The sequence below is a fragment of the Scleropages formosus genome, chromosome 7 (assembly GCF_900964775.1).
Source record: "Scleropages formosus chromosome 7, fSclFor1.1, whole genome shotgun sequence".
Lineage (NCBI taxonomy): Eukaryota > Metazoa > Chordata > Actinopteri > Osteoglossiformes > Osteoglossidae > Scleropages > Scleropages formosus.
In genome coordinates, this window is record NC_041812.1 from 13,442,139 (window position 1) to 13,456,594 (window position 14,456).

At 42.0% G+C, this 14,456-nt stretch overlaps 1 protein-coding gene across 2 annotated transcripts; it reads right to left on the reverse strand.

The window, feature by feature from the left end:
• Window positions 1-231: 231 nt before the first annotated feature.
• On the reverse strand, window positions 232-13,785 carry snap47 (synaptosome associated protein 47). Of its 2 annotated transcripts, none has more exons than XM_018757463.2 (6): window positions 13,728-13,785; window positions 13,135-13,198; window positions 11,874-12,419; window positions 10,878-11,386; window positions 9,275-9,405; window positions 232-719 (listed from the first exon to the last, which is right to left on the reverse strand). In XM_018757463.2, exons 3-6 carry the CDS (start codon window positions 12,365-12,367, stop codon window positions 690-692), a joined length of 1,164 nt encoding a protein of 387 aa, XP_018612979.1. In that variant the 5' UTR covers window positions 12,368-12,419; window positions 13,135-13,198; window positions 13,728-13,785; the 3' UTR covers window positions 232-689. The 2 variants fall into 2 exon arrangements, with proteins under 2 accessions (XP_018612979.1, XP_018612977.1); XM_018757461.2 differs by lacking the exon at window positions 232-719 and adding an exon at window positions 5,370-5,597.
• Between the last annotated feature and the right edge of the window lie 671 nt (window positions 13,786-14,456).

The window sequence follows — 14,456 nt, forward strand, 5'->3', positions numbered from 1 at the left end:
TTTACTTATTTAGCAGACGCTTTTGAACTCTATGTAGTGTTATCAGCCCACAGACCTTATTCACCAAGGTTCAAAAAATTCTTACAGTAACACACAGGCACCAGGTGGCATGTTGACACCTTGCACTTGAAAGACAAGGTTTGAATCTCACCTACTGCTGTAGTTTTTTTGCACAAGGTTCTTATCCTGAAGTGATACAGCAAAACTTACCCTGCTGTATAAATGGGCTAATCAGTGTTTAGTTACCCTGGAAAAAAGCATCAGGCAGAAAAACAATAATTTGAGCAGAGTAACATACAATGCATTGTTCTGCCCTGTCAGACTCCCCTCTGTGCTTAATACAGAAAAGAATTAAAAGGAGAAAAAAATGTTAAGCAGCCAGAACCTACACGTGGCCAACAAAAATTAACTGAGAACAAACATGGTGCCGCTTTCCTTCTTCTGATGTGTAAGAACTGATCCTTTCTGAGGATCATATGTATTTATGATTCTGCTCTTGTTGAAATGCACTGTTAAACACATGGGCAGTGTATCTGACAGCATGTTTGTGCTCTTAGCCGCTCTCTGCAGCAGCCCATGGCAAACATCACCGGCAGCTTGGAGCAACATTACCACATTTCCGCACCACGTTTACCTCATTGGGCAGGGAGCTCGGGCCGACCTGATCTGTCTGAGGGGACTTGCACCTTTCAGCTACATGCACGTTTATGGTAGAAATCCTGAAAATGGAAATATGACTGAGGTCAATGTTAAAAAAAAGTTTCTGTAGCTGTACAGACTAATAACTGGACCTCAGTGGACCATAAGAACAAGCAATACCTTCTAAGGATCAGACAGCATGCTGTACATCCAGAGAATGTGAAGAGAGTCACTACTATTTTTGATGACAAGCTGTGAGCCCACATATGGTCGTGCGGGATCCCTGCCATTGGAGGTCTGCCGTGAGCCATGATTGCACAAACCCTCGGCACTCCGAAGCAATAGGCCCATGCACCCCGCCAGCGCTCACCCAACAAAATGAAAACATAGACATTTGCCTTTCCACCAAAAGCCTGCAGAAAAGCTCAGCACTCATTGCCTTGGACAGCAAGCGCACTTCTGCAGTGTTTGTGTTTATTAGCTGGTTTTTGTTGTTTTTGCTGGCACAGGAGGCCGTTGAAGGGGAAAACTGGCCACACGTTATGAAGGCCCTAAGGACAAAAATAGCCCTGCTAATAATCTCCAGAAGTTCAGCAAATTGTCTTTGACATGTCCTCCCCACTCACTGCAAACAGAAATCTGACATTGCAAACCTGTTTTAACCAATTTATTTTAAATGTCAGTTTGTACCAGCTCCTTACATCAAAGCATAATAAAGGCAGGGTACAGCTTCTGCTGCACTATGTTTATTTCAAAAACAAGGATTTTGCCTTCTTGCCAAGGTTGTGCTTTCAGACGGTCGTCACATTCAGTCTCCAATGAAAGAGAACAAGCTATGTATTAATGAAGCAAGTGTGATTCGTTGTACACTTGTAAAATTAACAAACACACAGCATCTGCTATCCAGGGTAATACATCAGGGAGAAGAGAGGACATACAATTATAAAGTGCATTTTGAGGACCACGTAAAACGTCAAAAACGCTGGTGACCCTGTTTTTGTGTCAGAACTAAACTTGTTAAGGAAAGATTCCAAGACCTACAGAAGCCAAAGGAAGACTGACCAAGAGGCTTTCTTAAGAAAAACAAGGCTTTGAAAGGGAGACCTTTTAATTTGCAATGAAGCAAACACAATTTGTGTGATAATAGTGGGGATGTTCATCTGTGGTTACACTAAGACAGCTTTGCTGGGTTCGTGAAGACAGACAGGCCCAACACTCGCCAAACAAGGCTGCATCCATCCCCTCCAGAACCCAAACGGTGTTTCCAAGCAAAGTCCCTGTTTTGTTCCACACCGCAAAACTGAAGAATATATGCAAATATGAGATGTTTTCAGCTATCCAGGGCCAGCTGCCAAGGGTGAGTCCTTCACACTAATAACTTACAGTATCAAACACTTTCCCTTTCTCTTAGTTTCATACAAAGAAATTCAGAAAACAAAACAAAACAAAAAAAAAACACGAGAAGATGATATTAAAACGATTCAAACATGAAATATATTTCAGGGTTTACTGACATTTAATAAGACTTTTTGTTCAATATACTCACCATGCTGGTCCTTCATTACCCATTTCTTGTCCTTACTTTGCTGAAATATACTAAAATATATTTAATTCACCTGATTGTCACTGCACATCACAAGGGAAAAGGCTGTTTCAGCTGGTTTACAGTTTAGTGTTTTGCCTAAAATATCTCAGTATCTGACACAGAACAAATACCTATCTTTGGGCATTAAAAAAAAATAAATAAATTTAAAAAAAAAAAAAATCATTGTAAGTGCCTGCATTGCTGGTCTCAGTTCAGCAGGAGAATTAAAATGAACATGTCCACAATTCTAAGAAAATGAAAGGAATAAGTTTTAAATAACATATATACAAATGACAAATGCGGTACAGATTGGAATTTCATTATTTTTTTAAACACTGGCCAGTGCAATGATTGCAAACAGTTAACAATATGCATTTTTCACATTCACATTCAATGTGTTTCCAGAAAACATCCAACCACATTGGAGCAAGTGACTTAGCAACCCTTTTCACTGAAGAAACAAATTATGCCAGAATTCACACTTCCCAAGTCACTTGGACTGAATATTTTTCAGGAATAAAAACACAAGAGAATAGGGAGGAAAAAAAGTGACTGTAGTCATTAATTTATCCACAGAAGTTCAGGTATCTATAATGTGTGCATTTCTCCCTAGACGGGCTAATAAAAGTTTAAATGTTTAAACTTCATGGGTGTTTGCATGGCTATGCTCTAGAAGTCTGTGTGGCTCCTGTAAATGGCTGTCCTGCTGTCTAAACTAAAGGGTGAAACACTAAATTAAAAAGAACCCTTTTACACAAAGTACTGCAGGTCTGGGATTATTTTCATTTGTCACAAAAATTAAACATATTAAGGCACCACAACAATTAGATGAGTTTAAAACTTTACAAACTGATTTACTAACAACTTATTGTTGATAATCTTAGAATTTCTACACTATACTAAAAACAATACATTTAAAACGTTATACTAGGGACTCCATAAAAGTTGGCAAAAGGTGATCTAATTTTTACTAAAGATCATCTCAGATTAACAAGGTGACCAAGCAATAAACTAAATTCTCCTCCTGAGGGAAGGAATAATTCTCCCAGAAACCTGCCAACATCAGGCATTCCGGTTGATCCTGACAGATACTCGGCGATGTCAGGAACTCTTTCCTGTCTTTTTTTGGGTCTTTGCCTTCAGGTTATCGAAAATCACAGAACATCTTTCTTTCACCCACTCTCAACTGGCAGGAAGCAAATTTCCTTTTACATCTTACTTGGATAGTTTCATCTCTCCATTTGAACTGTACCAGACAACTTAAATAACAGGAGATTAAAAATTCAACATCTCTTGACACCACAGGTTCTTGCCTACTGCTTCCAGATGAAGTACATCTGAACAACTGGGTATTTACAGACTGGATTGCCTGTGCTTACAGTGCTAGCTCTCAGTTCTCTCCGGCTCTACATTATTATCTACTTGTTCACAATAGGATATAAATATCTGGTGAGGTCAAGCTGAGATACAAGAACTTGTATTATTATTACAGTAAAAAGACAGTACACAATGCATACTTCAAATACTTATGTGATACACTTAAACAGTTATTTACCAGGAATCCTGCAAAAAAAAAAGCTATTTACAATTTTTTTTCCCAAAAGTAAACATTTCCAAAGAATTAATGCAGAAAACATTTCCTATCTGAATTATATTTAAATATGAAGCAGGTACAACCATCTAACTGAATATACCTTTGGAGTTAAAATCCACAGTTTAAGCTACATTTAGCTAGAAAAGCCAGTTTACCAAAGTACTGTGACTACAGTGTCAACAACCGTGGACAAGTCACTCTGTACCTCAACTGCTTTGTGGAGCTAGGCCTGTTGGGAATATGGCATCGTCTGACACATTTTCAAAGACGTCTGCTTTTAGATTCTTTGCGTAAGGTTTTGTTGATATTCTCCGCATCTACCTTAATTTTTTTAATTTAGGAAAAATTGCTTAATCCCATTTGTAAATTAATAATCTTCATAAACATTTCCATGAAACATCCAATAGTCAGTTTTTGTATACATAATCAAACACCATACTGTACATATCTACATTTTTCTTTAGAACAATGTAATGTATTACATGAACTCACTGGTGGCCATGTTATAGAAATGTTTGTGTTAACTCAAGGAATAAGCGTTTTATTACCAGTATACTGCACACATATTAACATGACTTCAGAAACCAGATCTGGCACCTTAAATGCTACTGGGAGAGGAAGGCAGTTGATGGGCAATGAGGCTGCATGCCTATATGGGAGGGTAAGTCAGTACCAGCCATGGGCTCTAACTTAGTACCTAATTACTTAAGAATCTTACCTAACAGTATGTCTTCTTTCATTATCCCCCCCACCCCCCCCAAAACATAAATAAACTGGCATTTTAATCCAATCACAGAATGCATAACCACAGCACATACAGAAGAGGGTTCACAGTAGATCTAAAAGCAGCTCTATATGAATGTGAAGATTTTCAGGGTCCACACAGAATGAGTTTCTTTTGTCTAACAAAGAAATACACTGGTCCAGTAATACACCGGTCCAGTGAAAGTGCATTGGATCACAAAAGTATGTTCCCAGGATGGCCACATGCAACATGCTAGGTGAAGTACGGCATGCAAACAGCAGGCACCTCTATGCAGACTGTTCTGCTTAGTTAAAATTGCCATATTTTCAGGATCCACACAATAAATGCAAAAGAACTGGATTTATTCTTTTTAAACTGTAGCATGACGAGTGACAGCTTTTTCTATTATCCCATTGTTCAATCTGAAATATCAAAAGGCCAATTTCTAAAATGTATACTTAGCGACAAAGAACTGTAACTTTTAGTTGAGAAGTGATTTTCAGATGTGCTAAAATCACATTCTTATTCATTATATCTGACTTCTTCATGTGCACAGTTATTCTCACAGCTAAATTGCCTCGACCAACAAAATATAGAACAATTTAAAGGTGGCGTGCAAAGACATGGACATTACATTGTGGGCTGACGTCCTACGTGGACAACCTCGTGCGTGGAGGTGGAAACAGTCCTCCTTCATTACAGTACGGCACACAAGGACCCCTCGTACTTCCGGAGTTGAGCTGTGGGACGATCGGGGCTGCCACATGCTGCTGCGCTGACTCTGTGTGTGTGTGTGTGTGTGTGTGTGTGTGCGTGTGTGTGTGTGTGCGCGTGCGTGACAGAGAACAGAAATGGGAGGACGAGGCGGTTTCTGCTCATCCCCAGCCTCATAGCAGCTTGCGCATTCGGCGGGTTTGCCTGTCGATGTGCATGGTGGCACGGTCAGTGGAAGAGGCCAAAATGTCCAGAGCCTCATCTTGCCTTTCCAGCTCTGTCTCAGCCTCCAGGGCCAGGTTCTTCAGCTGCAGAAGCATCTGAGCAGTGGGAAAAATGGGCATCAAGCAGCAGTGTTACAGTCATCGCCTTATAATCTAAAGTCCAGGTTTGAATCACACTGCCTGCTGTAGTCAAGGTACTTAAAATCAGCAAGACAAACAAACAAAGAAATAAATAGGTGCAAACAGAAGCAATTTCTTCCTTTGAGGTTCACAATGACCTGTGGCTGGGAAGAGGGCTCATAGAGGTCATTAACATCTATGTGGATCAATGGTCTGAAGCTTCAGGAGAATAAGTGAATAAACAAAGCGCATTGCCGACAGACTCAATCAAAATCACTGCTGTAGTGTAACTTCCTAGATGGTTCCCTTTACATACAGCATACACCTGCATTTACACAGAAACAGCATGGTGACTACAGACTTGGTGGATCAAATGCCAACAAGGGCACAGCTGTTTTTGCCTTCACAATGTACCCTGAATTGCCCCCCTGAAATACCGATACAAGTAAATGCATTGGCAAAGCAACAACAAATTAATAATTAATTATAATGATAACATACAAAGCAACAGCTAACAGCACTGTTTGATATCATGATATCTGCCGGCTACTGCATTTTCTCAACGAGATATGAGTGTTTGATGGCCGCACATGTTTAATAATTGGAAAATGAACTGTACTAATTAGACCCGTACTACTTAACATTCTTGGCAGTGAAAACAATTTAAACACAAATACTATTAAGATGTACCCCTCAAAGCATGATGAAAGGGATTATCTTTTATTTATGGGCAACATTGGATGAATTGTAAACATTTGATAAAATAGTACAATAATTCAACTGACTGCCAATAATCAAATATTTGTCTCATATGTGTTTCAAAGGGCCCTGGGGGTTCAGCTGCAACTTTACAACATAGAATGGAAAACTCTTTCATGCCATTCATCTCAAGGGTTTCCTCTCACTCCCCCAGACAACATGATTATGTCCACCACTGAGATTAATCACTATCTAAAGACTAGGGCGTATCAATGACAGGTGCTCTGCATAAAGATTTACGCCGTTAGATTTTCAAAGGACATTGCAGGTTATCTCACCATAAAAAGCTAATGCTACTCTGCTGAACATAAACAGACTCACCAATAGAAACCCAAAGTCAAGATTAAATTTTTTTTTTTTTTTTTTATGGCTGGTGCAAACACTTGTTTGGCGCTGACCCGTAGCAGCATGGTTAAACAGGAGTCCTCTGGGCACCTACACTTTCCTAATGCTTTGAGATCAATGTGCTGTCAAATAAACAATATTTTTATTATTAGAGCTATGTTCTCATCCGGCGCAGTGGGTTGAACCACAGTCCTGCTCTCCGGTGGGTCTGGGGTTCGAGTCCCGCTTGGGGTGCCTTGCGACGGACTGGCATCCCGTCCTGGGTGTGTCCCCTCCCCCTCCGGCCTTACGCCCTGTGTTACCGGGTAGGCTCCGTGACCCCGTATGGGACGAGCAGTTCTGGAAATGCATGTGTGTGTGTGTGTGTTCTCATCCTTATTTCGCTATGAAATGCTGGCTTGCTGCAACAAAGGACAAGAACTGCTCCTTTATTATTCCACCATTATGCAGTCGTCTACAGTGGACTAGATATAAAACCTGTCAGGCTGAAAGTTCACTTTATTTTCATAAAATACTCTTCTGAACCAAGTGACACATAAATGACAATGAAAGAAAGCACAGAGACTAAACACAGAATCATGTTTGCTAGTGTACTGGTTAGAAGAAATCAAACTGCAAATGAACAGAGAAAAACAAAACAAAAAAAACTCTGGCTGAGGACCTGTAAGAAAAATAAACCAGTGAGACTCCCCGCCTCTGGTTACTGGAGTGTGTGACAGCAGGCCAGTGCAAGCAGCATGGGCTACATCGGTCAAACAGAAAGTCCAGTTTGTTTGGGTGATGCAGTCAGCAACAGCGAAGACAGAAGGCATAATGTTATGCTCTCAAGCAAGAGTTTCCCATCTCTGTGATTAAAACTGTCGACAGTAACCAAAGACAGACCTTAATCTGTGACCCCAGACTACAAACAGGCTCCTCTGTGTGAAATAAAGGTAAAACAACCGACCGGGTGGGAAACTGGGCTGCAAAATGCCAGAAGTACTTTTTAATTTCCCTTTCACTGGAGAAAACCACCAGTGGCATGAAAAAGAAAACCCGTTACCATCTTAATGCAACATCTGTGCAAGCTTTAGCGTGGTCCCAACAGAGCACAGACACAAACAACAGGGGCCAACACACATGCCATTTTCTCACCAACACCATGGTTCTTGCATTTCAAGCCCACGCAGTAATGTCTATGTTGAATGGCATGAAGGGGTGCTCTGGCAAAGTTTTTTTCCCCCTCTCCCATATTTAAAAATTATTAATGGTTTACATCAGCAATTCTGAAACGGCAGCGTGTGACTCAGAGCGGGCTGTATGATGGGTACCACCGCAGCTGGTCTGTCTGAGACAACAAACACACAGTGCTGGTCAGCGAGCTGCAAGCCGCAGCCTTCGGAAGCGCAGGAAAAGCACGGTCGCAAGACGTCAGGATGGGGCCACTCTGGATGCTGCAGGAAAACCTGTGTCTGCTAATTTTAAAGGCATCTGGGATACTTCTGAAAAATTATACTTAGCATGACAGCGACTGTTAACAGACTACGTTGTATTGAAGCATTAAATAAAACAGGAAAAAAACAGGTCTGGCAACATCACATATTAGTAGATTATTTAAAAATTAAAATTAAAAAAAAACACAAAGCTCTCCAGTGTGTCACTGAAAAAGAACACTTTCTTTCCTCCTCACTCAGTATAGCAGGGGAAAGTAGAGAGGAATGATCCTCACTTGTTCCATCACTGACCATCACATCATGGGTAAATCATTTATTTATCATCAGTCAGTGAAAGACTGCTGTTCAGGGCAGTTATTATTAATCTGTAAGGACCTGTTACAAATGTATCCTTGACTGTGTTTACATCTGACAAACAAGAAGGTAACAAAAAGATTTTCTTCTTCAAACTGTGGTCCTCATCATCTGTTGAGGTGCACATTATAATCCATATGTACACTCAGATTAACAGTAAGATTCCACTGTTGGGCACCAGCTCTAAGTTAACAGAATACAGTTAAGACTAATAAATATTGAAAATCGTAATGAAATGCAATTATTAAAATGCCAAAAGCTACATATTTTTATATTCAGTACCACTGCTGTGCTCATATAAGTCAGAAATCCCTATACATATCCCTGTAAATAAATGTACAATTTGCATAATATTGACTGCAATGTCTCTATACTTCGTTATTTTACACACACCATATAACTTGGATAGTGTTCTGGTATGTTAAGTGTGTTAAATGTGAAATCACAGGACATCCCAGGCACCAGAGCTGCATGTAGAGTCATTGTAGCACCATCACTAACTGCTGATCGCATTATACTATGATTTTGATTTTACTTTCCCCCAAACCTTAGAAAAGGTTCATACAGAAAAATTAAAAGCTTCACAAAAAACAAGGAACTACTTAAAAGTACTTTTAGGATATTCTCAAACACTGCACAAAATTCCCTGGGCTCCAGTTCCTGGGCCTGAACATGGTTTTCACCCATAGTGGAGAATGAACAGGAAACCTGCACTCAGGAAGCGCGCTCTGGGAAGGCTGAAGCAGCTGCAGCTGTTCTCACCTGCCTCAGCTCCTGGGCCTCTGCCTCAGTGACGGTGGGCTGCAGGACCTTCACCTGCAGCTGGGTCAGCTCACCAGCGGGCACTGGCACGGGAACCTCCGTCCCCTGGCAGCGCTGCAGAAGGCCAGTCGCTAGGAGGGAGACAGCTGCATATTATCCATGCCTATGAACTGACAAACTTGTCAAGTTATGTGAATGAGTCTGAACATTATTATATTGCCTGTGGAAAACTACTAAGTATTGGGAAATTCAATATTCAGATGAACACAAAACAATATTTTGTACAAAATATAAAATGCAACTTATTTGACACTACTTCAAAAGACTTTCTTCAAATATGAACTGTTTTATTAATCTGCTTTGCAACTATTCAGTGTGAGAGCCAAGGGGTTGCTTCTCAACAGCCTGCACTGGCCAAAGGTAAAAATGTAAATGAACACACAAGCATTCTAAGGCCTCTACTGCCATCCTGTGACCAAACACAAGGAGCCAGTCTGCTTTAAGGGCACTTTTCAAATGCAATAAATTTCCATTTCACTTTTTCATCAACCAGTAGTTTAGTGCAGCATCACAGTGGTCCAGAGCCTAGGCTGGAAATACGGGGTCCCTCCAAGGAGAGGGACAGCTGATAGCATAGTGGTTAGAGCTACTGTTGTTGGACCCAAAGGTGGCTTCCCACCTCCAGCTGTAGTACTCTTGAGTAAGGCATTTAACTCAAATTGCTCCAGTAAAAAAATTATCCACCTGTCTAAAAGGCTAAATAATTATATTGTAAGTCGCTTTGGAAAACCTAAATGAATAAATGTAAATGTACATGAGGCAGGGCACACCCTGCATAAGATATCAGTCCCTCACAGGGCAATCACAGAGATGCATCACGAATGATTCAGCATCACCAAGTTATCCATAACATGTCTTTGGACTGTATGAGAAAACCCATGTGACTACAGGGGGAACATGCAAACTGCACACAGAGTCAGATTCAAATCCACAGTCCAGAAAATAGGAGGCACCAAGCTACCCTATATTATGAAACACTTCAATAAATAACTTCTTACATGTGAGTAAGTTTTACACTGCATTGCATTTATTTATCTATTTAGCAGACACTTTTCTCCAAAGTGACTTCCAATGAACTATATGTAGTGTTATCAGCCCACACACCTTATTCACCAAGATGACTTACACTGCTAGATACACTACTTACAATGGGTCACTCATCCATACATCAGTGGAACACATTCTCTCTGTCACTCACAGACTATGGGTAAATCTGAACAGCATGTCTTTGGACTGTGGGAGGAAACTGGAGCACCCAGAGAAAACCCACGCAGACACGGGGAGAACATGCAAACTACACACAGACTGAGCAGGGATTGAACCTACGTCCTCTCACACCACCCAGGCGCTGTGACACAGCAGAGCTACTCGCTGTGCCACCGTGCCGCTCTGCCGTTTTGCACATAGCTGTGCAGTGCGCACACTTATTTTGAATTCTAGAAAAGACAGTAAGTGAACAAGTGCAAAGCTTCTGAAGAATTAACGTTCCAGCACCATCTGCTGGAAGGCACTGTCACTCATGCCCTGGCCTTGGAGTTCTTACCTGCGCTCCACACAGAGCCGCCCGCTTCAGGATCGCAGGGGGACGCAGCCGGGGTAGTCTGGAAGGCCGAGTACTCGGGCATGAACTCCACCTTCTTCTTGTACTGCATCTCGAGCACAGAGAGTGCCTCAGGCATCCTGGCAGACAGCAGGCGGTAGCACACATCAGGTCGGCCGATGAAGCGCTGGCGCACACTTAGCTCATAGGGGCTGTGCACACGGATGTCATCCACGTCTGCCCTCTCGAAGCAGTGCAGCAGTCGGCCCCCACTTTCGCGCACCTCCAGCGACGACACCAGCACAGTTAGGGAGCCGGGCCTCAGGTCCTGGTCCCTGCCTTTGGCCACGATGGCTGGGATGCTGACAATGACCCCCTGCCTACCAGGCCCCTTGGTGCTGCAGGCCGAGGCCTGGGCCTTTGCAGTCTCCTCACTCTTAGCCTCCTGCTGGCTCCTCCAAGGTAGTTTGCCGAAAGGCCACCAGGGTGGGGACTCCAGTTCTGAGAGCAACCTGAGGAGAGCAGTTGATGGAGAGAAAAAATATACAGTTCACCCAGTGATGCCACAGAGGATTATACACGTCTCTGTGCATGTTTTCCGTAGTTCTTACTAGGTACATATCCCTGTTTGAAGACAGTGTCATACTCAGCTGTCCGTTCCAGTTGGTCAACGCGAATAATTAAAATAATTACAATAACTGTAATTAAAGTAGCAAGTACTCTGGAAAAAACGTAGGGAGCAGTCCCAACGGCACTGCTTCAAAAACTAATTAAATCAAGGGTGTGATCAAAATGTTAAACTTCCACCAAGTGAAATGAGCCAAAATACAAGCAATGACTGACATAACTGCCTTTGCCATGTGTGAAACCAAGACCAACTCTTGATGTAATTCCCTGTTCTGCAGTGAATTAAGACTTTCAACAGAATGACTGACCTGTATATACACAGAAAATATGTTTTTTTTTTTGTGTGTGGTAAATATATAATATGGTATATACTTGTCTGCCACTCCCAAATCAGACTCGATCTTGTCCAGGCCCTGCATGATGTTGTCAAACTGCTCCCCCTGATGGGTGAGGACCTTCCCTGCATCCTCCAGCCTCCGCTGGGCCCCGGACACCAAGCCAATGAGCTCCCTTCCCTTTGTCGGCTGTGATGCAGCGCTTGGCACCCCAGTAGGGGACAGCAGGCGCTCCCTCCAGAAGTGCTCCAGCACATTGTAAACAACGACCCGGTTGGGCCGCAGGGAGCCGAACCAGTGTTTGATGTTGCCTTCCTCCAGCACGGTGAGGGTGCTGAAGATGAAGCTAGAGTTCTCCATCTTGATCTCCATGATGCGGGACAGGCGGATGCTGGCCAGGCTGCCCTCGGCCTTGTCGGACGCAAAGCGTAGCGTGCTGCGGGTCAATGAGAGCGTGCCAGGCACCCAACGCTTCTCGCTGTTGATGTAATATGAGCCGGGCCAGCTGTGGATAGGGATGTCCCTGTTCATGGTCGCTCCCTGTGGGGGGGTCAGCCACAGCTGCCTCCGTGCAAACTTTCACCTAAGTTCAGCAGGGGGCGCAGTGGTTAGAGGCATGCAAAGGCCACATCAGATCTTACACCAAATCTCTAAAACAGGCCATTCAGCCATATAAAAATCCATCTACTAATACGCTGAAACGTGTTTTTTATCACACTGCACTGAGGGAATCCTTGTAAAACTGGGTCTTTAAGTTACTCACACTCCAGCCAGGGCAGAAACTCATGCAGATTCCATTCTATTTTAATATGTTCTTTAAGTCGTTTTATTCACGCTTGTCACAATAAAAGATGTGTTGAATCTGTGCTTCTTTAATTTAAACAACGACGTAAATTCAACGGGAAAAATACTGAGAGGCCAACCAAAATAAAGCACCACGAGCAGGCGAGCTAACCAGCTAGCTGCTAGCCGAAAATATGCTCTTGCCTAAACTACCTTCCCTTTCCATTATATTGAGTAAAGGTAAGATTTACAAGTATTTTCTCGGGTCATCACTGGGCACATTCAATACATATTTCTTTGTTTTTAAGCGTGGCACCAGCTCAGCTAGCTGCTGTCACCATGGCATCCATGTTACATGTACTACTACTAGCTAACATGATGATGCTAGCGGGGAAGAATACACTCACACTTGACTTAATTAAAAGCACAGTTCCATTTTTAAAAACGCGTATTTAGCTACTGCATCTCTTAGAACATAGTTTATTTAAGTGGAAGAAATCGGTAGGATTCTCAACCTGTCAACGGGGCTCTCCTTCTCCTGCCGGCTGCCTGCAATATTTACGTCTCTGCTTCCCTTCCCTGAGTAAGGAGAACAGAGGTCCGACCACAGACCGTCGTGAGGGACTAGGAACCGCGTAGGAAGGCGTCAGGTCATTGCGTCACTCAGAAGCCGGGCCACCTTTTCATTGGTTGACAATTTTTTCCTGGAGGTGACCATGCTATTGATCTTGTTGTTAAGTTTTTGGTGTTCCACTGTAAATTTGTTATTCACAAAAACAAATTTCTCAAGACTTTGCCTAGATTCGATGTCTTTCTTGCTGAGATTTCCCTTATTGTAAACTCTCAAACTCTCTTATAACAATATTGAATAAGAATAACAAGTTTATTAAGAATTATGATCACATTTTTCGTATTGAATGAGATGCTGTTGTTATCTCTTTTTTTCCTCTTCCTTTTCCTTTTATTGTATGTTATTGTATTTCAATGCAGTGCTATTCCTTTTCTGCAATAAAATAAAATAAAAGAAACTGGTTGACACTGTTGGGGTTGAGACAACAGGGCTGTCGTTACAATTAAAACTCTCGAGGACATGGTTATTTTTATTTACCTGTAGTGTACTGTAGTTTATTCTTCTCTTCCTGAACGTCGCAACACACAAGTATTCATTCAAATCCTGTAAAAGATCAGTACCACCACATCTGACAAAAAAAGAATCATGACCAATCCGCGTTTAGCACATTTTTTAAAGATTTCATAACAAAATATTGATCTCGTCATGATATTTCCACTGTAATCATGAATGCATTATTTATTATGCACTGTAGAGAATCCCTACTCTGAATCCTGGGTGGTTCTTAGATCCTCAATTTGGGGCAGGACATCGGAAGGAATAAAAACAATAACAACGTGAGGACCATGTAGACTCAGCCTAGTGGCTCGTGTAGTCAGAGCGCATGCGCATTATCAGCACAAGCGCAGAAGCGCGACCTGCAGTACCATACTTTACATGGAATTACACACGTTATATAAGGAAAACTTAATGTAACATTTCTTTAAAACAGTTAAGCTGACACTAGTAAAATAACGCTTTATCGTCAGTGAAGTTGAAACGTGAGGGACCGGCGTGTAGACAGCGGTGTCACAGTAAAAGCGGATCGTGTAGCCAGCTGCGCCTTGGGATACTTATTTTTTCAATATTTCGTGTTCTAAAGAAACCATGACATATTATGTTCTTTGACTGTATTTACAGTAAAATGTTCTGACACATGATCTTTTGTCTACATACCTGAAAGTGAAAATAAATTTCACAGGTCACATCTTGTATCTAAGCACGAAA

What these genes read in the sequence shown, in the direction of transcription:
- snap47 (XM_018757461.2), bottom strand. Translation starts at nt 12,367, where the DNA reads ATGAACAGGGACATCCCTATCCACAGCTGGCCCGGCTCATATTACATC. An exon ending in GATTTGGGAGTGGCAGACAA is followed by an intron (nt 11,387 to 11,873) that starts GTATATACCATA and finishes TGCTCTCCTCAG; the next exon opens with GTTGCTCTCAGAACTGGAGT. An exon ending in AGGCCCAGGAGCTGAGGCAG is followed by an intron (nt 5,598 to 9,274) that starts GTGAGAACAGCT and finishes CCCACTGCTCAG; the next exon opens with ATGCTTCTGCAGCTGAAGAA.